Below are 16,256 nucleotides of genomic sequence, written 5' to 3'. Positions count from 1 at the left end.
GGACCAGCTGTCTCACACAGATAAAATATGCCTCATCCACGCACCTGTGTTAATGACTGTTCAGGCTTTGTGTTTGGGCTACAAGAGGTTAAAAGGGGTAATGACTGAACACTGCTCTGACCTCCCTGATCACCACTCTGTGATCTGCAAGAGATAACTGATAAACATAGAATCATAGAATGGTTTGTGTTGTAAGAAACTTTTTAAAGGTCATCCTATGCCAGCTCCTGCCATGGGCAGGGACACCTTCTGCTAGATTTAGTTGCTCAAAGCCCCATCCAAGCTGGACTTGAACACTTCCAGGTATGGGGCAGCTGTGACTTCCCTGCCTCACCACCCTTATGGTAAAAAATTACTTCCTAACATCTAATCTAAACCTGCTCTTTTTCAGTTTGATGCCATTCCTCTTGTCTTGTCACTCCATGCCCTTGTGAAGAATCCCTCTTTAGCTTTCCTGTAGGCCTCATTTAGGTACTGGAATGAGCTCTATGGTCTCCCTAAAGCCTTCTCTTGATGCTGAACTATTCTCTCAGATGTGTTCACAGGAACTTACTCCAAGGTTCCACTTTTTTCTTCTTATTTTGGGGGCTCCAGACCTGGATGCAGCAGCCCAGGTGGGGTTTCACCCCAGTGGAACTGAGGGGGAGAATCCCCTACTCCAGCCTCCTGGCCACAGTGCTCTGGGTGCAGCCCAGCTTGGCTTTCTGGGATGCAGGTGCACCTTGCTGAGCCATGTTGAATTTCTCATCCACCAACACTCCAAAATGCATCCCTGCAGGACTGCTCTCAATCCATCAGTCCCCAGCCTGGAGTTTGCCCTGACCCATGTGCAGAACCTTGCGTTTGACCTTAAACTTCATGAGGTTTGCACAGGCCTGCCTCTCAAGCCTGTCAAGGTCCCCCTGGATGCCATCCCTTCTGTCCCGTGTGTTGATTGCCCCACACAGCTCAGTGTCATCAGCAAACTTGCTGAGGGAATCCTCAATCCCACTGTCCATGTGACCAGCAAAGAGGTTAAACAGCACCAGTCCCAATGCCAGCCCTCGGGGAGCACCACTTGACACAGCTTTCCACGTGGACATTAAGCCACTGACTACAACTCTTTAAGTGTGACTATCCAGCCAATTCCAGTCCACCAAGTCATCCATCCACCAAATCCATGTCTCTTCAATTTAGACACAAGGATGCCATGACCATGTCAAATGCTTTGCACAGCTCCAGGTTAGAGAAGCAGTTGATGAGATTGTCTAATTTGTCTGCTGAATCACTGAGAAAAACCAGCCTTTGAACAGAGACATCCTCATAGCAAGTAGTACTTTTCCTTTAAATCCTTTGGCTAGTGTGTATTTTCCATGCAAGGGTAACTACATGTTTTACAGCCTTTTTCAGTCATAACATAAAAGCCAAACACCATGGTTTGTATGGCAGCAGCTCAAACTTTTAGCTCTGTCTTTGCTGCTTCAGTTCCCTACTGCATTAACCAAGAGTAGCCAAAATGCTAGAGTTGTCTCCTTAAAGAGAGCTCTTGTATTACAGTGTCCAATGAGTCTTTTTCCTCCTGCCTGTATTCCTAATGCTATTAGTTAATGCTCTAGATGCAATGGCTAAAAATGGGGGAAAAGGGAAGAATGGGATGTTGAACATTAATTATCTCCAGAAACCACCATTTGCTGCTATTTACTATCCCATTACATTTTTGTACAAGATGTAGGTTTAACAAATTCATTTTACAAATGAACCCAGAAAGCCAACACCAGTTCAATTTAAGAAGAAAGACATCTGGCCCTTGACAACTCTAAGGAATATGCTGCTAAAATAATTACATTAAAAGATGCATGTGACCCCAGCATGCTTGTCTGTGTCATTTGAATGGATGCATTTCCAAATTGTATAAAGCAATTGAGGATGACTAAATTAAGACAAGTTTTTCAGAAGAATAAATTCAAGGTTGTTAGATAATAATGTAGGTTGTTCTTGCAACATGGCAGCTCACATTGCAAGAACAACCTACATTATATAATGACCAGTCAAGATCCAGGGAAAGCAATTCCCACTCAATGTTGCCCAAATTTTCTGGTTTGAGTCAACCTGACCTTGGTGGTGCCAATTTTATGGCAATGTGACTGCTGCCTAAAGAGGATCCAAGAGTTGTGGAAGTGCATCTGAGGAGTTCCTTTCCAGCCTTTTTGTGCTGGGCTTGTATAAATCTCTGTGCTTCAGTTCATTTGTTCCTTGTTTGTCACATTTCAACAATTAGTGAGAACATGTTACATACCAAAACTTGTCAATGAGTCAGGTACAGAGGGAGAGCAAAACCACTTGTTCTGTTTCTGTTAATTCAGACTATTTCCATGTGCTGTGTTAATTTTGTCTCTACAGGTCTATTAGCATAACTGAGAGAATTGTAAATTTTGATCAGGGAGTGAAAACAAATGGCTAGCATATAAAAGAGGAGGACCTTTTAAAGTAGTTTTGCCACAGAGAAAATTATGGTAGAATAGTGTACTGTGGAATGGTACCTCAGGCTCATCCTTTGCAGGGAATCTTATTTACAGATGCAGAGTAAATCTTCAGCAGGAGCAGAGTGAGGGCATGGTGAACACTCTTGAGCAGCATGCCACATTGCCATTATTTCTGGGTGCTCCAGGTGAAACAAATGAGGATGTATAAGGATTTCTGTATGGGGGTGCTCTGAATACATAGAAAGGTATTCTCCCTCACTGGGGGCTTGTAAATAGATTAAACTGAACCAGGAGTGGTTTGTATCACTGATCTTAGTGTAGCTGATCCTGTTCAAGGTGGGCTACACTTGATGAACTTGGATGACTTTTCAAAGTTCTTTCCAGTTGTGATTTCATGCTTCAGTGACACACAGGAAATCCACTGCTCCCACTGGAGCAATGAATTCTCAGTATCCTTGAAAAGCCAAGGTGACCATATGCTGAATTATGGCTCTAGAATTCAGTATTGCTGCAGACAATAAAACTGAATGGAGAGCAGGGAAGTGCAGCCATAACACCTACTTGCAAACGGCTGCAGGGAGCAGGGTGTGTGCTTCACTGGAGAGGGAAGAAATGCCACATGTCACTTTGCCCTGGGCATGGAGACCTGCTGCAGTTCTCACTGGTGTTACTGGGAATGGACACTTAATGCTCAGCAGCATCACACCACGTGAATGGGACCAATTTCTCACTGCGGATTAGGTTGTACTGACTCCCTGCACTCCAGAAGAAAACGTGTTCTCTGCCTTTAGTGATCAAACTCTCATTAAATAGTGAATGGCCATTCTGTTTTGTGTTTGTGAAGTTGCTTTTCCTTCTCCTCTCCTGGGAAAGCTCTGCAGAGAGGAGCGGCTGTTCCGCCATGGGAGGTCCTGTCTTACAGCACTGCTGTTATTAGTCTTCTGTCACACTGTCGGGCTTTCATGACTCAGGCATTAAAAATACCAAATAACCAACCCTCTTTTGGAACTAAAATAGCCTAAGAACAGTTTTTTAAAAGCAAATCTTAATACAAATAATTAGGTCATATTTTCTTTCTGAAAGCTTTTAATGGGAGTAATGATTTTACTGCTTGAACTGAAGCAACTTGAATGCTTAATTATTATTTTTGAACAAAATTCAATGCCATTGAAGTCACTTGAGAGCTTTGATAGATTAAAAAAAAAGAAGAAAGAGGTCTTGAATATTCAGTAACGTCAAAAAGGGCTATGCCTGTTTTGTAGTTGAGGTCAGTATTTCTCAGCAGATCTCTAATGCATCAGAAAATGGTTCCTGAAAAACTTAAATATGTGCATATTTCTGTTTATACAAGCAAGCAAGCAGAACAGGGAAAATAGAGGTAATAAAATAAGTGTCAAAGCTGAGCCTAGATTTTACTGGATTGTAAGTGAAAACTGCTGTAGCTATGCTGTATGAGAAAGTATATGGCCCTTCAAAAATAACAAAACAGCTGAGAATGGTGATGTAGGGCATGCTTGAAGTCATGGTGTGAACCATCTTGATACCCAGGTCATGCCCAAGTTATGAGTACCTGACTAACCTAGTGAGGTGCCACCTGAGATATAAACTTAGATCTCAGAAGAAATGCAGCCACATCAAGCACCTCTGTGTGGCTTTGATTGTCCAGCACAGATAGGTCCCTACCACCCAGATCTCCTCTACTCTCCCCCTTCTCATGCAGACTTTGGCAGATGGAAATGCTGCTCCAGAGGACTGCTGGGCACCACTGGTGGTGGATCTGTTTGCTTCTGTGGAGGTGCAGTGGTGGTGGCTGGGGCTGGCCCACAGCCCTTGCCATGAGGTCCTTCCACATCAGTCAGTCACTGGCTTCACTCCCACCATCCTGGCAGTGAGGGGCAGCTGTCTGGCACCTCCTCGTTTCCAGTTTGTGAAAGGAAATGAGATAATGCACACATTCATTCAGGCCAGAAAATTTATCACCAAGATTCCTGATCTCCATTCATAGTCAAATCAAGGTAACATGCCATTCACCTCCTTCCCTGCCAGTACTCAAGCCCCCCAGCCTTGTGTCTTTGCCCTCCCTAGACTACCCCTCTGCTTCCACCAGGGATGTGGAAAAACTAATTGACTTCAAATGCTGGTCTGTGGAGCAGTGCTGCACTGGCCTGGCAGGATCAGATCTGGCCAACTCCAGCCCAGGTCAGAGGAACTGCAGCAGAATGAAAACAGGAAGAGAGGTAAGAGGAGAGGACTCCTCTCTTTCTCCTGGCACAGCTCTTGTGGAGGAGCGCGCCTGCTCTCCTCCCTGGCTCTGTGCAAAGACAAGCAGCACCTTCTGTGCATGTGGCTCTGGGTGACACGGTGGCTTTGGAACCCAGAGAGGTTAGAAATTATTCCTTGTGAGAACTGGGAATGGCCATAAGGGCTGGACTGTACCAGCTGTGGGAGGCACACTAAAGACATCCTCCACAGGAGAGCCAGGACCTGCCTAACACAGAGGCAGTGATGCTCCTAGGGTTTGCAGGCTGAGAGGTTTCTGCCTATATGCTCATGCATAAAATAATTTCTTACAGTCCCAGCAGGATGGGTTGAGTTTGAGTAGCATGGTTTTGGTAGAGGGGGATGCTACACGGATGGCTTCTGTGAGAAGCTTCTAGAAGCTTCCCCCATGTCTGACAGAGAACCACATAAGAATATTTATGAGGACTATGGTAGGTACTGGTCTTTTGTGAGCTCAGTCATATAGGTGGTTTGTTCGCCTGAGTAAAACCCTTGGTGAGAACAATCACTAGTTTGAGGCACAATTTGGAAATTACAAGGCAGGGTGAGCAAGGTTTGTACTGCTACCACAAAGGCACCCCGAGGAATATTAAAGCAAGCTTATTCTAATAATTATTGTGAGCATTTCAGATAAACACTGAAACTGAGCAACATGTGGTTTTTAGAGTCATTGGTGTAATCCACTCTCAGGATGGCACATGGGGAAGAGATCATCTGTATGGTTTTTGCATTAACTTTTGTCATAAAGAGAGCTATAGAGCTGACATAAAATCTTTAAGGTCAGTGGAATATTTTCTTCAGCTATCATTTTTTTTTTAATAGGATTGTGTTATTTGGCATTGCTATGCAAATAAGCTTTTTGTTTGATAATGTGATTCATTTCTGACTTATCTTTAAATGCTTTCTAGTCTCATGAACAAAAGATTTCCGTGACTTTATCTAGCAATTTATGTACAAGCAGAGGGTCATGCAACTGTGTCCTGTATGAAATATCAGTAAAACAAAAATAACCCATTCAACTAACAAAGCCAGCTGTGGATGAAATGGCAAGGCAGGCTGACTGTAGGATAAAGCACTGATCAAAAGGAGGCATGACTTTTTGGTGGAGTCTGACTTACTAAGAACACATCAGGAAAAGGAAATCAGTATTTTGGTCGATATGGGTAAGTGTATGGACAGCAAACTGTAAGATGTGAAGAAAGAATGACATTAGAACCAGGTTCAGAACAAGTAAAAGACAACAAAAGGAGTTAATTATGCCTCAATGGGGAGTAAAATAACAAGGTTATGAGGGAGGGAGGGAGGGAGGGAGGGAGGGAGGGAGGGAGGAGGAGGAAGGAAGGAAGGAAGGAAGGAAGGAAGGAAGGAAGGAAGGAAGGAAGGAAGGAAGGAAGGAAGGAAGGAAGGAAGGAAGGAAGGAAGGAAGGAAGGAAGGAAGGAAGGAAGGAAGGAAGGAAGGAAGGAAGGAAGGAAGGAAGGAAGGAAGGAAGGAAGGAAGGAAGGAATGGATACTGCCATTCTCGTAGGTTTGTCCTTGTATCTTTGAGCAGAGTTCAGCAGTACCTTTCACATATGAAGATTCAGTGGAGTTTACAGCTGCTGTGAGCTGTCTTTTGTCACCTTGGTGGTCTGTGCTGTTCCGCTGAGATCTGTCCTGGTTCTGGTTGATTGCAGATCTTTCCAAGTAGTCCAGGCATTGCCAGGTATTTAACACCTGACCTGTGTCCCGTTACAGCTGTGCAGAGTGCAGCTTTTCAGCATTACATAAACTTACATCTGAAGGTGCTGGCTGGGCTCATACGCAGCAGAATGCTTGAGTCTGGTTTCATGAGCTGTGTGCATACATACAAGCGCTTCAGTCATACTGAATCAATGACTGAAATAAAATGTATTGCTGATATGTGGGTCTTACAGTAGATTCAAAAGTACATTTTGGTGAAAGAAAACCTTGGTATTCTTCTGTGAAATCACATAGAGGAATAATTTTAGCTGCTTGGTTTTATTCCGTATTAAATTATTTTTAAAACTGACTGATTCTAGTAGCCACTGACAAGTACAATCTCTGCTAATAGTTCTCTTTTCTTTAGACCAGTTTTCCTAAAGCTTGTGAGAAAAGATATAGATTCAACATGTTCACCTTCATTTAAATTACTCTCAGACCAAAATTTTCCATGTACCTTGTGTCTGTGAAAAAGGCTGCACAACATGCTGCTTTAGGGGAAACCACAGATTTATAGATCTTAGAGCAAAGGGAGAACACAATGTTCATCTAAACTGACTGCAGTCCTGCCCAGACTTTAGGTTCTTTTATTTAACTCAGTAGCTTGGGGTTGACCAAAAGTATAATTTTGGAATGATATCCAGGCTTGATTTAAAGACTGCTGCAGAGTTTGTCACAGTCATTGGGATTTTGTACCAATGGTCAATTACCCTTTCTCTGAAAAATGCCCTTTCTCTGAAAAATACACTTTTTCTGAAAAATGTGTACCTTATTTTTTGGAACTCTGTTAACTTCTTTCTCCTAAATCCTGGATTTTGCTGCTTGACAGCCTCAGCAGGACTAAGGAGCCTTTTATTTTTTTCAGAGATGTTTCTTGTGATTGTTAGTTTGTATTTGCGCAGAAAAATGTCAGAAAAATTTCTTTATATTCAGAAGCACAGTTAGGCAGATATCCTTTAGACCCCAGTATTCCTGTGCTAAGGATCTGACATAATTAAAATCTGCCATCTTAGAAAAGAGTTGATATGACTATGGTGCTTTCTGTTTCAGTTACCAACCACTGGTTTACGATTAAGTCTAATTAATTCATGGCTTGGGTATCAGTACTGGTGAAGAAAGGGGTTTTGGTATATGCTGTACTTATACAGTAGGAATCATGGTTGTTTCTGTGTTCCTCAAAATACTATTTTCAGCATTTCCTTGTGCGTGTCAAACATGCTTTGCAAATGGCTTGAGTTCTCTGTTACTGTTTTTTCCATAAGCAAATCCATTGGAGTCATATTTTGATGATATCAAAAAGTATCTTGTCCATGGTCCAATTTTGCCTTGTGCCTAGGAAAATCAATAATTTCTCTAAGCCTGCATTATCTTCCTTCCATTCTTTTCCACTGAGAAGTTGAAGTGCAGTGAACATATTATTTCCCCAGAGAATGAAAATTAAAAAGAATTTTCAAAAAGCTTGAGCAGTCACCTGTGTCCTGTCTCACTTGGTTTCTTTCCCTTAGGAACCAAGTAAGATTGATGGGAGACACTGTCAGTAGAACCTGCCTTGATGCATTTGTCTCAGTCATTTATGAGTAATTATTGTTCCTCTTTTCTCCTCAGGGCTCTTCCTGCAATGATGGAGTGGGTCCGAACTCAGAAGGCAGGAGAGAGTGGTGTGAATATTATCACTGCAGATTTTGTAGAACTTGGTGACTTTATCAGCACAGTCATAAAGCTCAACTATTCTCTGGATGAAGGTGAAGATGACACTACTTGATAGTACTGTGATATGTGTGTTGTTGTGTTATTCAGAATTTGAAAAAAAAGAAAGATTGTATTCTAAAAGGATTCTATTGTAAAACACTCATCTTCTTGTAACACACTGAGGTGTTTAGGGCTTTAGTGGGTGGGCATAAGGGAAATGTTTTCATCATTTAGTATCATTTTTCATATTTGTGTTTAGTGTGAAGAGCAAAACTAAACATGTTTACAGTGTTTGATAAAAGAAGGCCATTTACTGGTTCTCCATGAGGTACCAAATGTGATTCATGTGTCTTCTGTGGTTATGAACAGTGCCAAGAAATTTGTTGTTTTCAGAGCAAGGGGATGTATATATTGTCCTCTTCCTGCTCACAGCAGGATTCCCAATGGTGTGAGCATTGCACCAGGAGACTGAGGACAGTATATCTGGCACAAAAATTTTCAGCTGCTACATTTCATCTGCTAGGTGGTTTAACTGATCATATTTATCAATGAGCTGCAGGTTTAAACGCCTTTGTGATGTAAATCCAAAGTCATGCTTCTAACACATGCATAATCAGTGACAGTAAACATGACGTGCTATGTACCATAATCAGTGGACAGTAGACATCATGTACTGTGTAGCTTGCACAAAGCACAGATGGAATCCTGCTTGTTTTTCATTCTCAAAAGGGGGTTTTCCAATGTCTCTGCATCAGGTCAAGCCAGCAGGTATGTGATACTGGCCTAACTCTGTAATCACAGAAAGGCCTGGGTTGGAACCTTAAAGATTATTTAGTTCTAACACTCTGGCCATTGGCAGGACAGTTTTCACTAGACCAGGTTGCTCCGAGCTCCATCCAAAGCCTTGCTTTACACATTTTCAGGCATGGGCAACCACAGCTTCTCTTGGCAACATGTTCTAGTGCCTCATCACCCTCACAGCAAAGAATTTTTTCCTAATATCTAATCTAAACCCACTCTCAGTAGCCACTCCCCCTTGTCTGTTGCTACACACCGTTGTAAAAAGTCTCTCTCCACCTTTCTTGTAGACTCCCATCAGGTACTGGATGGCCAAAATTAGGTCACCCCAAAGCCTTCTCTTCTCCAGATGGAACAATCCCAATTCTCTCAGCCTTTCCTCATAGGAGAGTTGTTCCATCCCTCTAATCAACTTCATGGCCTCCTCTGGGCTCACTCCAGCCGGTCCCTGTCCCTCCTGTTCAGAGGACCCCAGCTCTGGATGCAGTGCTCCAGGTGGGTCTCAGCAGAGCAGAGCAGAGGGGCAGAATCCCCTCCCTGCCCTGCTGCCCACGGGGCTCTGGGTGCAGCCCAGGACACGTTTGGCTCTCTGGGCTGGGAGTGCCATGGCTGGGCCATGTGCAGCCTCTCACCCACAGCACCCCCAAGCCCTTCTGGGCACGGCTGCTCTGGGGCTGCTCATGCCCAGCCTGGCTGGCACCAGGGGCTGTCCGTGCACTTGGTTTTGTTAAACCATGTGAAATTCCCATGGACACACTTCTTGAGCTTGTCCACATTCATCTGGATGGTATCCCATCCTGAAGGTGTGTCAATAGCGCCACTCAGCTTAGTGTTACCTGTAAATATGGTGAGGGTGCACTTGAATCCTCATCTGCATCATTAATGAAGATATTAAATAACACTGGTCACAATATGAGCCTCTAAGGGACAGCTGCTGGTCCATATTTTCCCTGGTTCCATCAGGAACACAGGTAGGCCAGCTTTGAGTGCCACTTCTCCCCAGGATTAATCTTATGTAAGAGCCTGATCCCGTGCCCTGAATATGGAAATGACTTTGTTTAGCATGGATTACCAAAAGGTGAGTTGTGCATACTCTAACATGTGCAGTATTTTGTCCTGTGGTGGAAACCTGATTTCTGCAAGACTGAAACTGCCCTTAAAAGTAGATGCAGTCTAAGCTTCTCTTTAAGGCAGCTATGAGCAGAACACTTTTCCACTGATTACAAAAAAATCAGTGCCAGTTTCATCAGTGAAAAGTTCCTGTACTGAAGAATGCAGTAGTTCAATTCTAGCTAATAACAGTACTCTATAGTCCTTAAATTGTCTGTGGGATACAATACTGCCTAACACAAGGTTGAAAATCTACTGAATGGCACTGTTCCAGCAACAAAATCGCTGATCATCCTAGCTTTAAAAAAACATATATAAAAAGTAAATGGAAAATTCAGTAATTTATAAAATGAGAGCAACTGTATGACATTGCAACTGTATGACACCTAACTGGATAAAATACAGGCAGTCTCATCTCCCGGACACATCAATAGACACTCATGCGACTTTGGAAAATAAAACATCTCACCTGTACAAAACAATAGATGCTATAACATCTCACAAGGGAATGTTTGAAACATTGCAAGGATTTATGGGATAGAATTAAGGTCAAATTTCACTTGATATTACTAGAACTTTTGGTTTAGTGAGAAGAGAGAATTGCATCATACAGTCCATTGCTCTTTTATGTCAGATGATAATGACTACTGTCTCCCATCAGAGTTTAGGAATTCAGAAATTGCCATATTGAACAGATAGGCAACAAGCATTATAAGGGGTTTCTTAGCTTTAGTTTACGGAGTGAAATAAAAAGAACACTTCCTGCTGTTTTGTACTTGGAAAAAGAGTATGCACATGTGAATGTAGAATAAAGAATAATTTAGGTTTATATGTAGTATAATGACACTTTTAAATGTGTGTGTATAACACATGCATCCTTGTACACTTGCATAATGATCTTTGGGGTTGTGGACAGGACTACTATAAATTTGTTTGAAAAAAACCATGCAGCTGTTATGAAGTCATGATGGGTCTTTCAGTAGCATTCTCCTCTGTATATGTTAGGACTGTACAAGTCATCCCAAATGAAATCTGTGATCTAAGCTAGTTAGGTTTTTTATGGCATTTAAACTTCATCCAGACCATGTCGAAAATTTACCTAGAGTCACAAGTCATGGTTTTGCTGAACAAAGGGTATGACTTTAATGCTTTCACCCACAACTAAGCAAGTTATTGAGTGGCTTGATAGTCTTTGTTTCTGGTTTCCATAGGCTTTCCCAGTAAAATTTATGTAACAGATATATGAAATAAAACATGAAAATAAATTTTGAGCCCACTTCTCTGTGGATGTCCTACATAAAAATATGAAAATGTTTGCTTATTTAATGACAGTGTAGTGTAAAGTGCTCTGTTTTCCATTTAGCTGGAGTTGGTTGTTTCCAGATTCCTCCTGTGATTCTTCAGCTGCTCAAATATAGCCAAATGAGTTAATCTATAATTTTAATACAGTAAAGTGATCCAAATCATTGGGTGGTGAGTGAAAATTAGATTTCTCTTTTTTTGCCTTTTTTTTTTTTTTTTTTTTTTTTTTTTTTTTTTTTTTTTTTTTTATTCTGGCTGAAATTCTGTTTCATCTGAGAGCACCAGCACCAGGTTTCTGGTGGTACCCCTGCTGAAACACACACCAGACACACCAGGCTTTTCGCTTGCTCAGAGGTGTACTCTAGGCAAATGCTTTGCTGTATTTTAAAAAGTGTATGTGTGTGTGCCTGTATATATGAATAAGTATAGAGCTATCTAGAGTTTGTTAGTATTGTTATGAAATGTTTGCTTAGTGTCAATTTTATTCTAATTCTCATTTGGAAATAAATAAAAAGTAAAAGCAAAGCAAAAAAGAATCCTCTGACAAGAAACAATAACAGACAAAATTTATCATTTGTCCATTAATGGGGAAGGATGCTAGCAAAATCTTAAATTCTGGTCAGAAAAAATGTGTTTTCATTTAGCTGTCAATCTTTCTATTGGAGAAGCACAGCACTTTATGGTAGGAACAGGTAAACAAACTTGCCTTAATAACTAAAAGAAAAAAGTGCATGTGGGGATATACTATCCATGCTCTTCTGAAGATTTCATCTGAGAGGGCCTAAAACTCTAAGTCCTGATAGAGATGCACTCCCTGTTGATGTTGTTTGGGGATCTTGCCAAAAAAGAACAAGCCAGAAAGTACTATGCAGCACAACTGGACCGTTCAAGAGCCCAGTTTTGCCACCCATATGCAGCAAAAATTGTCTTTGATTTCAACCAGAAATGTGCTTGCAGGATTGGGTCAGATGTCTTCTTCTGATCCCATGAACTTGGAAGGTTTCTTCACATGTATTATGAGGAATCTTGCATGGGAAATTAGTTGGCTGTAATCAGCCCATCAAGGAAAAACACCTGTCTACACTATTGATCTGTATAAGCATTTACTTACTCAAACTGTCATGTCATTCACTGCCAAAACATTTTTTTCCTTCTTCTGCTTATTTTCCCCCTCACTATGTTCATCATGTATACATCGAGTGCTCTTGTTTTCTGGCAGTTTCATGTGATTTCTTAATCCTTTCTTTTCACCCATACTTGGAAAATGGCAACTGTGCTGCACAAACAGAATGTCTCAGCTGTGTAAACCCACCTGGCTCCGTTTTTCAGTTTACACATGCTGAGATATCTTTGTTCCATACTGATCCAACCTGCAGAAATCCAGTCCAAACAGGAGGTGGTTCCTGGAGTGCAATTCCTGCCTTGTATGGTGAGGGGAGAATCGGAATCAGACCGCAGGAACATAGTTTTAGAATTAATGGGTTATTTGAATTCTTTTGCTGTTGGATACATTACTGGTTTTGTAGGTCCTGCTATTTCAAAACATTATTTTAAATGTAAGCATGTATATATATACATAAAAATATATATGCATGCATGGCTGAGAGGGAATGTATGACCCTGTTGCTGGGCTCAATCTTTCTGTCATACTCATACAAATCTAGACAGTTTCTACTAACTTCAAAGTAGTTACTAAGCCTTTACCCTGAGATGAGAGTGAGCAGAGAGTCACTGTGTAGTAATGATAGGCTGTGTTGCAAATGAAATTTAAAAATGTGGAGCTTAATTCCACAAAATAAAAAAAGAAAGCAGAGTGCCCTGAAAACACAGTTCCAGTGCTGTTTATCCTCAATTTAGTATATGAAGCACTAGTTATTAGTAACTGATTAGGCCATTTGGTGATTTCAAGAGTTCAGGTAACACCATTTCAAAGTTCTAAATTCCTTTTCAGTGAAGTAAAAGCTAATAGTGTATGATGTATTTGCCATGTCTCAGTGGTAGCTTCTGTGTTACATACAGTCAATGCTGTTCTGAATTGTATATGTTTACCCAATGATGAGGTTAAAATATGCTGTATAGTATGTGTAATGTACTGATTACAAGTATTTGGAGTTCAGTGGTCTATTTAGTTTTTACTGTGCTGCTGTTTCGTAGATATGTGTGTAAATGGGATTATGGATTGTCTACAGTGTACGAGGAAATAATAATTAATCCTAAAGGAAAAGGGCAGTTATGTGACCTGCCTTAATGCATTAGGATAATATTGTTAAATCTCATAATTATCGGTTCTGTTTCAGATGTTACCAAGGGTTGTCCATAGAGCTGACTCCCTCACTTTCTGGCACGAAGGAGTTAAACTTGAAGTTACTTGGAGCTCACTTACAGATTTGTAAATACAGAATAGGATGTTTGCCTGATCAACTGCCTTGACTGTACGAGGTGGCAAAGACATGGTTTCCAGTGTGTTACAGATCAAATCACTTCTGCACATACACAGCCCCTGCTGATGGCAGCAGGAATTGTGATCATGTAATTGAGTGGCCTCAAATTCATCTTCTGGAACATAGTCATGATAGGAGGATGGGGATATCCTGGCTTTAAGGAAGTGCCTGGATGCTATGCAATACTGCTCATGTCCTGTGTTGGAACATAGCTTTAAATTTGCAGGAAGAGCTTTGAACTTTGCTCCAGTGTAGGTTGGACCTATCAAAAAAAAATCCTTATGTAAAAATTGTGAATGCCATAGGCTGATCAGCATGGCCTGGCCTGCCCATGTATACAGCATTCTGCTTTCAGGAATTGTGGCAGCTTTAAATAAAAATACTCTAATAATTCTCTATCCCTGCAGGGCCTACTTAGGAATCTCTACATTGCCTACAGGTACAATTCCTGTACTATTCCCACAGCTAGACCTGGCTTTTTCCCTTCATGATTTATGTTTAGGATGCCTGATGCCAAGAGTAATTAGGATAGAGGAACTAACTAAACACAGCGAGTGCCCACCTTGTGCCTGGCTGGTTGGAGTAGGATGCCTGCCCTCCAGCAGCACGTTTGGTATGAGGTCAGCTTCGGTCAGATCCACCTGAACAGTGACTGAGGGAAGGCACAAGTCTGATTTCAGAGCCTCTTCAGTTGTCCAGTTAAAATGCAGCATCTTCCCACTTCTCTCCTTTGCCTCTGCTCAGTGCTGCTTATCTGGACTTGTGCATGACATCCCGTTACCTGCCAGCTGTAAATATTAGATATTTGTCAACCTCAGTGCATCACAGCAGTCCACATGGTTGTAAAAGATGTTAAATGTGTGGGGCTAAAAGCTGGAAGTGGGCCTCATCTGATGTCCCAGGATGGTTTATCTCCACGTTCCGAGTTATGCACACATATCCCCTTGAAGAGGCATCACCTTGGCCAATGAGTATCTCCTCAGAGGGAGGTGCACTTAGAGGTTTTTTTCTGCAGCAAGATTGCATGTACTAATTTCTCCTTCAGCCTTTGGTCCTACAGAGGTCAGTTTGATTGGAAAAAAATCCTCAAGTAGCTGCAATTAGTTTTGCTGTGAAGCGGGGATCCTTAAAGCAGAATCCTGGAGTTATTTGTAATTACTGTTACTGAAAATAAAAATACGTGGTTAAAACCACAATTTTTAAAAGAAAAAGAAAAATTATATGGGCTTGCCAGGACAGTTAAGTTTTTGACTGCCTCAGTCATCAGTAGTTTAGTATCATCTAGGTGATGATTTTTAGCGTGTTATTGCCACACTGCCTCCTGACACTGTTCAGGGTCTCTGTACAGAAGCCTTATTATTCCCAGTGAGCATTAATGCATTTGAATGACTTGTCTCCGTTTTGGTGGGAAGGATGATTGTGTAACACTGAGAACATGGAGCTCCCTGTGTGTTATGCCCACAAAGGTTCACAGAGCTGCACCTTCTCGTTTTAGGATCTGTTTAATGGTACTTTAATAAATGTTGTGTTAAAAATGCTTACAGTTCTGTATAGCAAATGTGAATTTTTATGACAAGAATGTGCATTTAGAGTAAAAAAAGTAATATAAAATCCAGTTTCTTTGTATCCAGTGAAACATCTAATAAAGCTCTGGTACCTGTATTCTTGTTTTATGGCTTCATTGCTTCATTTAAGGTTTTTCACGCAAGAGGCTTTTTAAGCACAGTTTGGGGTCATGGGGTGGAGCCATATATTAGACACAGGCTGTGCTCTTATGTTAGGGATGTACATGGACTGTCCCATGGGGAATTGCACTGGCAGTCTCCTTTTGACTTGCTTATTGTAGGGACCCTGCAATACCATGGGATGCTGTGAGTGTCCATGGTGTGTCCATGCTGTCCATGGTGTGTCCATGTCCAATACCAGGGGATGCTGTGAGTGTCCATGGTGTGTCCATGCTGTCCATGGTGTGTCCATGTCCAATACCAGGGGATGCTGTGAGTGTCCATGGTGTGTCCATGCTGTGTCCATGCTGTCCATGGTGTGTCCATGCTGTCCATGGTGTGTCCATGGTGTGTCCATGGTGTGTCCATGCCATGAGTGTCCATACTGTCCATGGTGTGTCTCTGCAATGAGTGTCCATGCTGTCCATAGTGTGTCCATGGTGTGTCCATGCTGTCCATGGTGTGTCCATGCTGTCTGTGGTGTGTCCATGCTGTCCATGAGTGTCCATGCTGTCCATGGTGTGTCCATGGTGCGTCCATGCTGTCCATGCTGTCTGTGGTGTGTCCATGCTGTCCATGGTGTGTCCATGGTGTGTCCATGCTGTCCATGGTGTGTCCACGCCATGAGTGTCCATACTGTCCATGGTGTGTCCATGCTGTGTCCATGCTGTCCATGGTGTGTCCATGCTGTGAGTGTCCATGCTGTCCGTGGTGTGTCCATGCTTCCAGG

At 41.9% G+C, this 16,256-nt stretch overlaps 1 protein-coding gene across 2 annotated transcripts in view; it reads left to right on the top strand.

Annotated features, from left to right (window-relative positions):
- PLCXD3 (phosphatidylinositol specific phospholipase C X domain containing 3) overlaps positions 1 to 15,464 on the top strand; it is an 80,032-nt gene extending 64,568 nt beyond the window's left edge. The window contains exons 3-4 of one of the 2 annotated variants that reach the window (XM_063179851.1): positions 8,068 to 8,204; positions 13,659 to 15,464. In XM_063179851.1, coding sequence (XP_063035921.1) covers positions 8,068 to 8,204; positions 13,659 to 13,681 — 160 coding nt within the window. In that variant the 3' untranslated portion in view covers positions 13,682 to 15,464. Of the gene's footprint in view, positions 1 to 8,067 lie in introns of both variants that reach the window. The other variant, XM_063179852.1, reaches the window with a different exon arrangement.
- Positions 15,465 to 16,256: the final 792 nt, after the last annotated feature.

Source organism: Melospiza melodia, chromosome Z, assembly GCF_035770615.1.
Source record: "Melospiza melodia melodia isolate bMelMel2 chromosome Z, bMelMel2.pri, whole genome shotgun sequence".
Classification (NCBI taxonomy): Eukaryota; Metazoa; Chordata; class Aves; order Passeriformes; family Passerellidae; genus Melospiza; species Melospiza melodia.
This window is presented reverse-complemented; position numbering and strand designations above follow the sequence as displayed.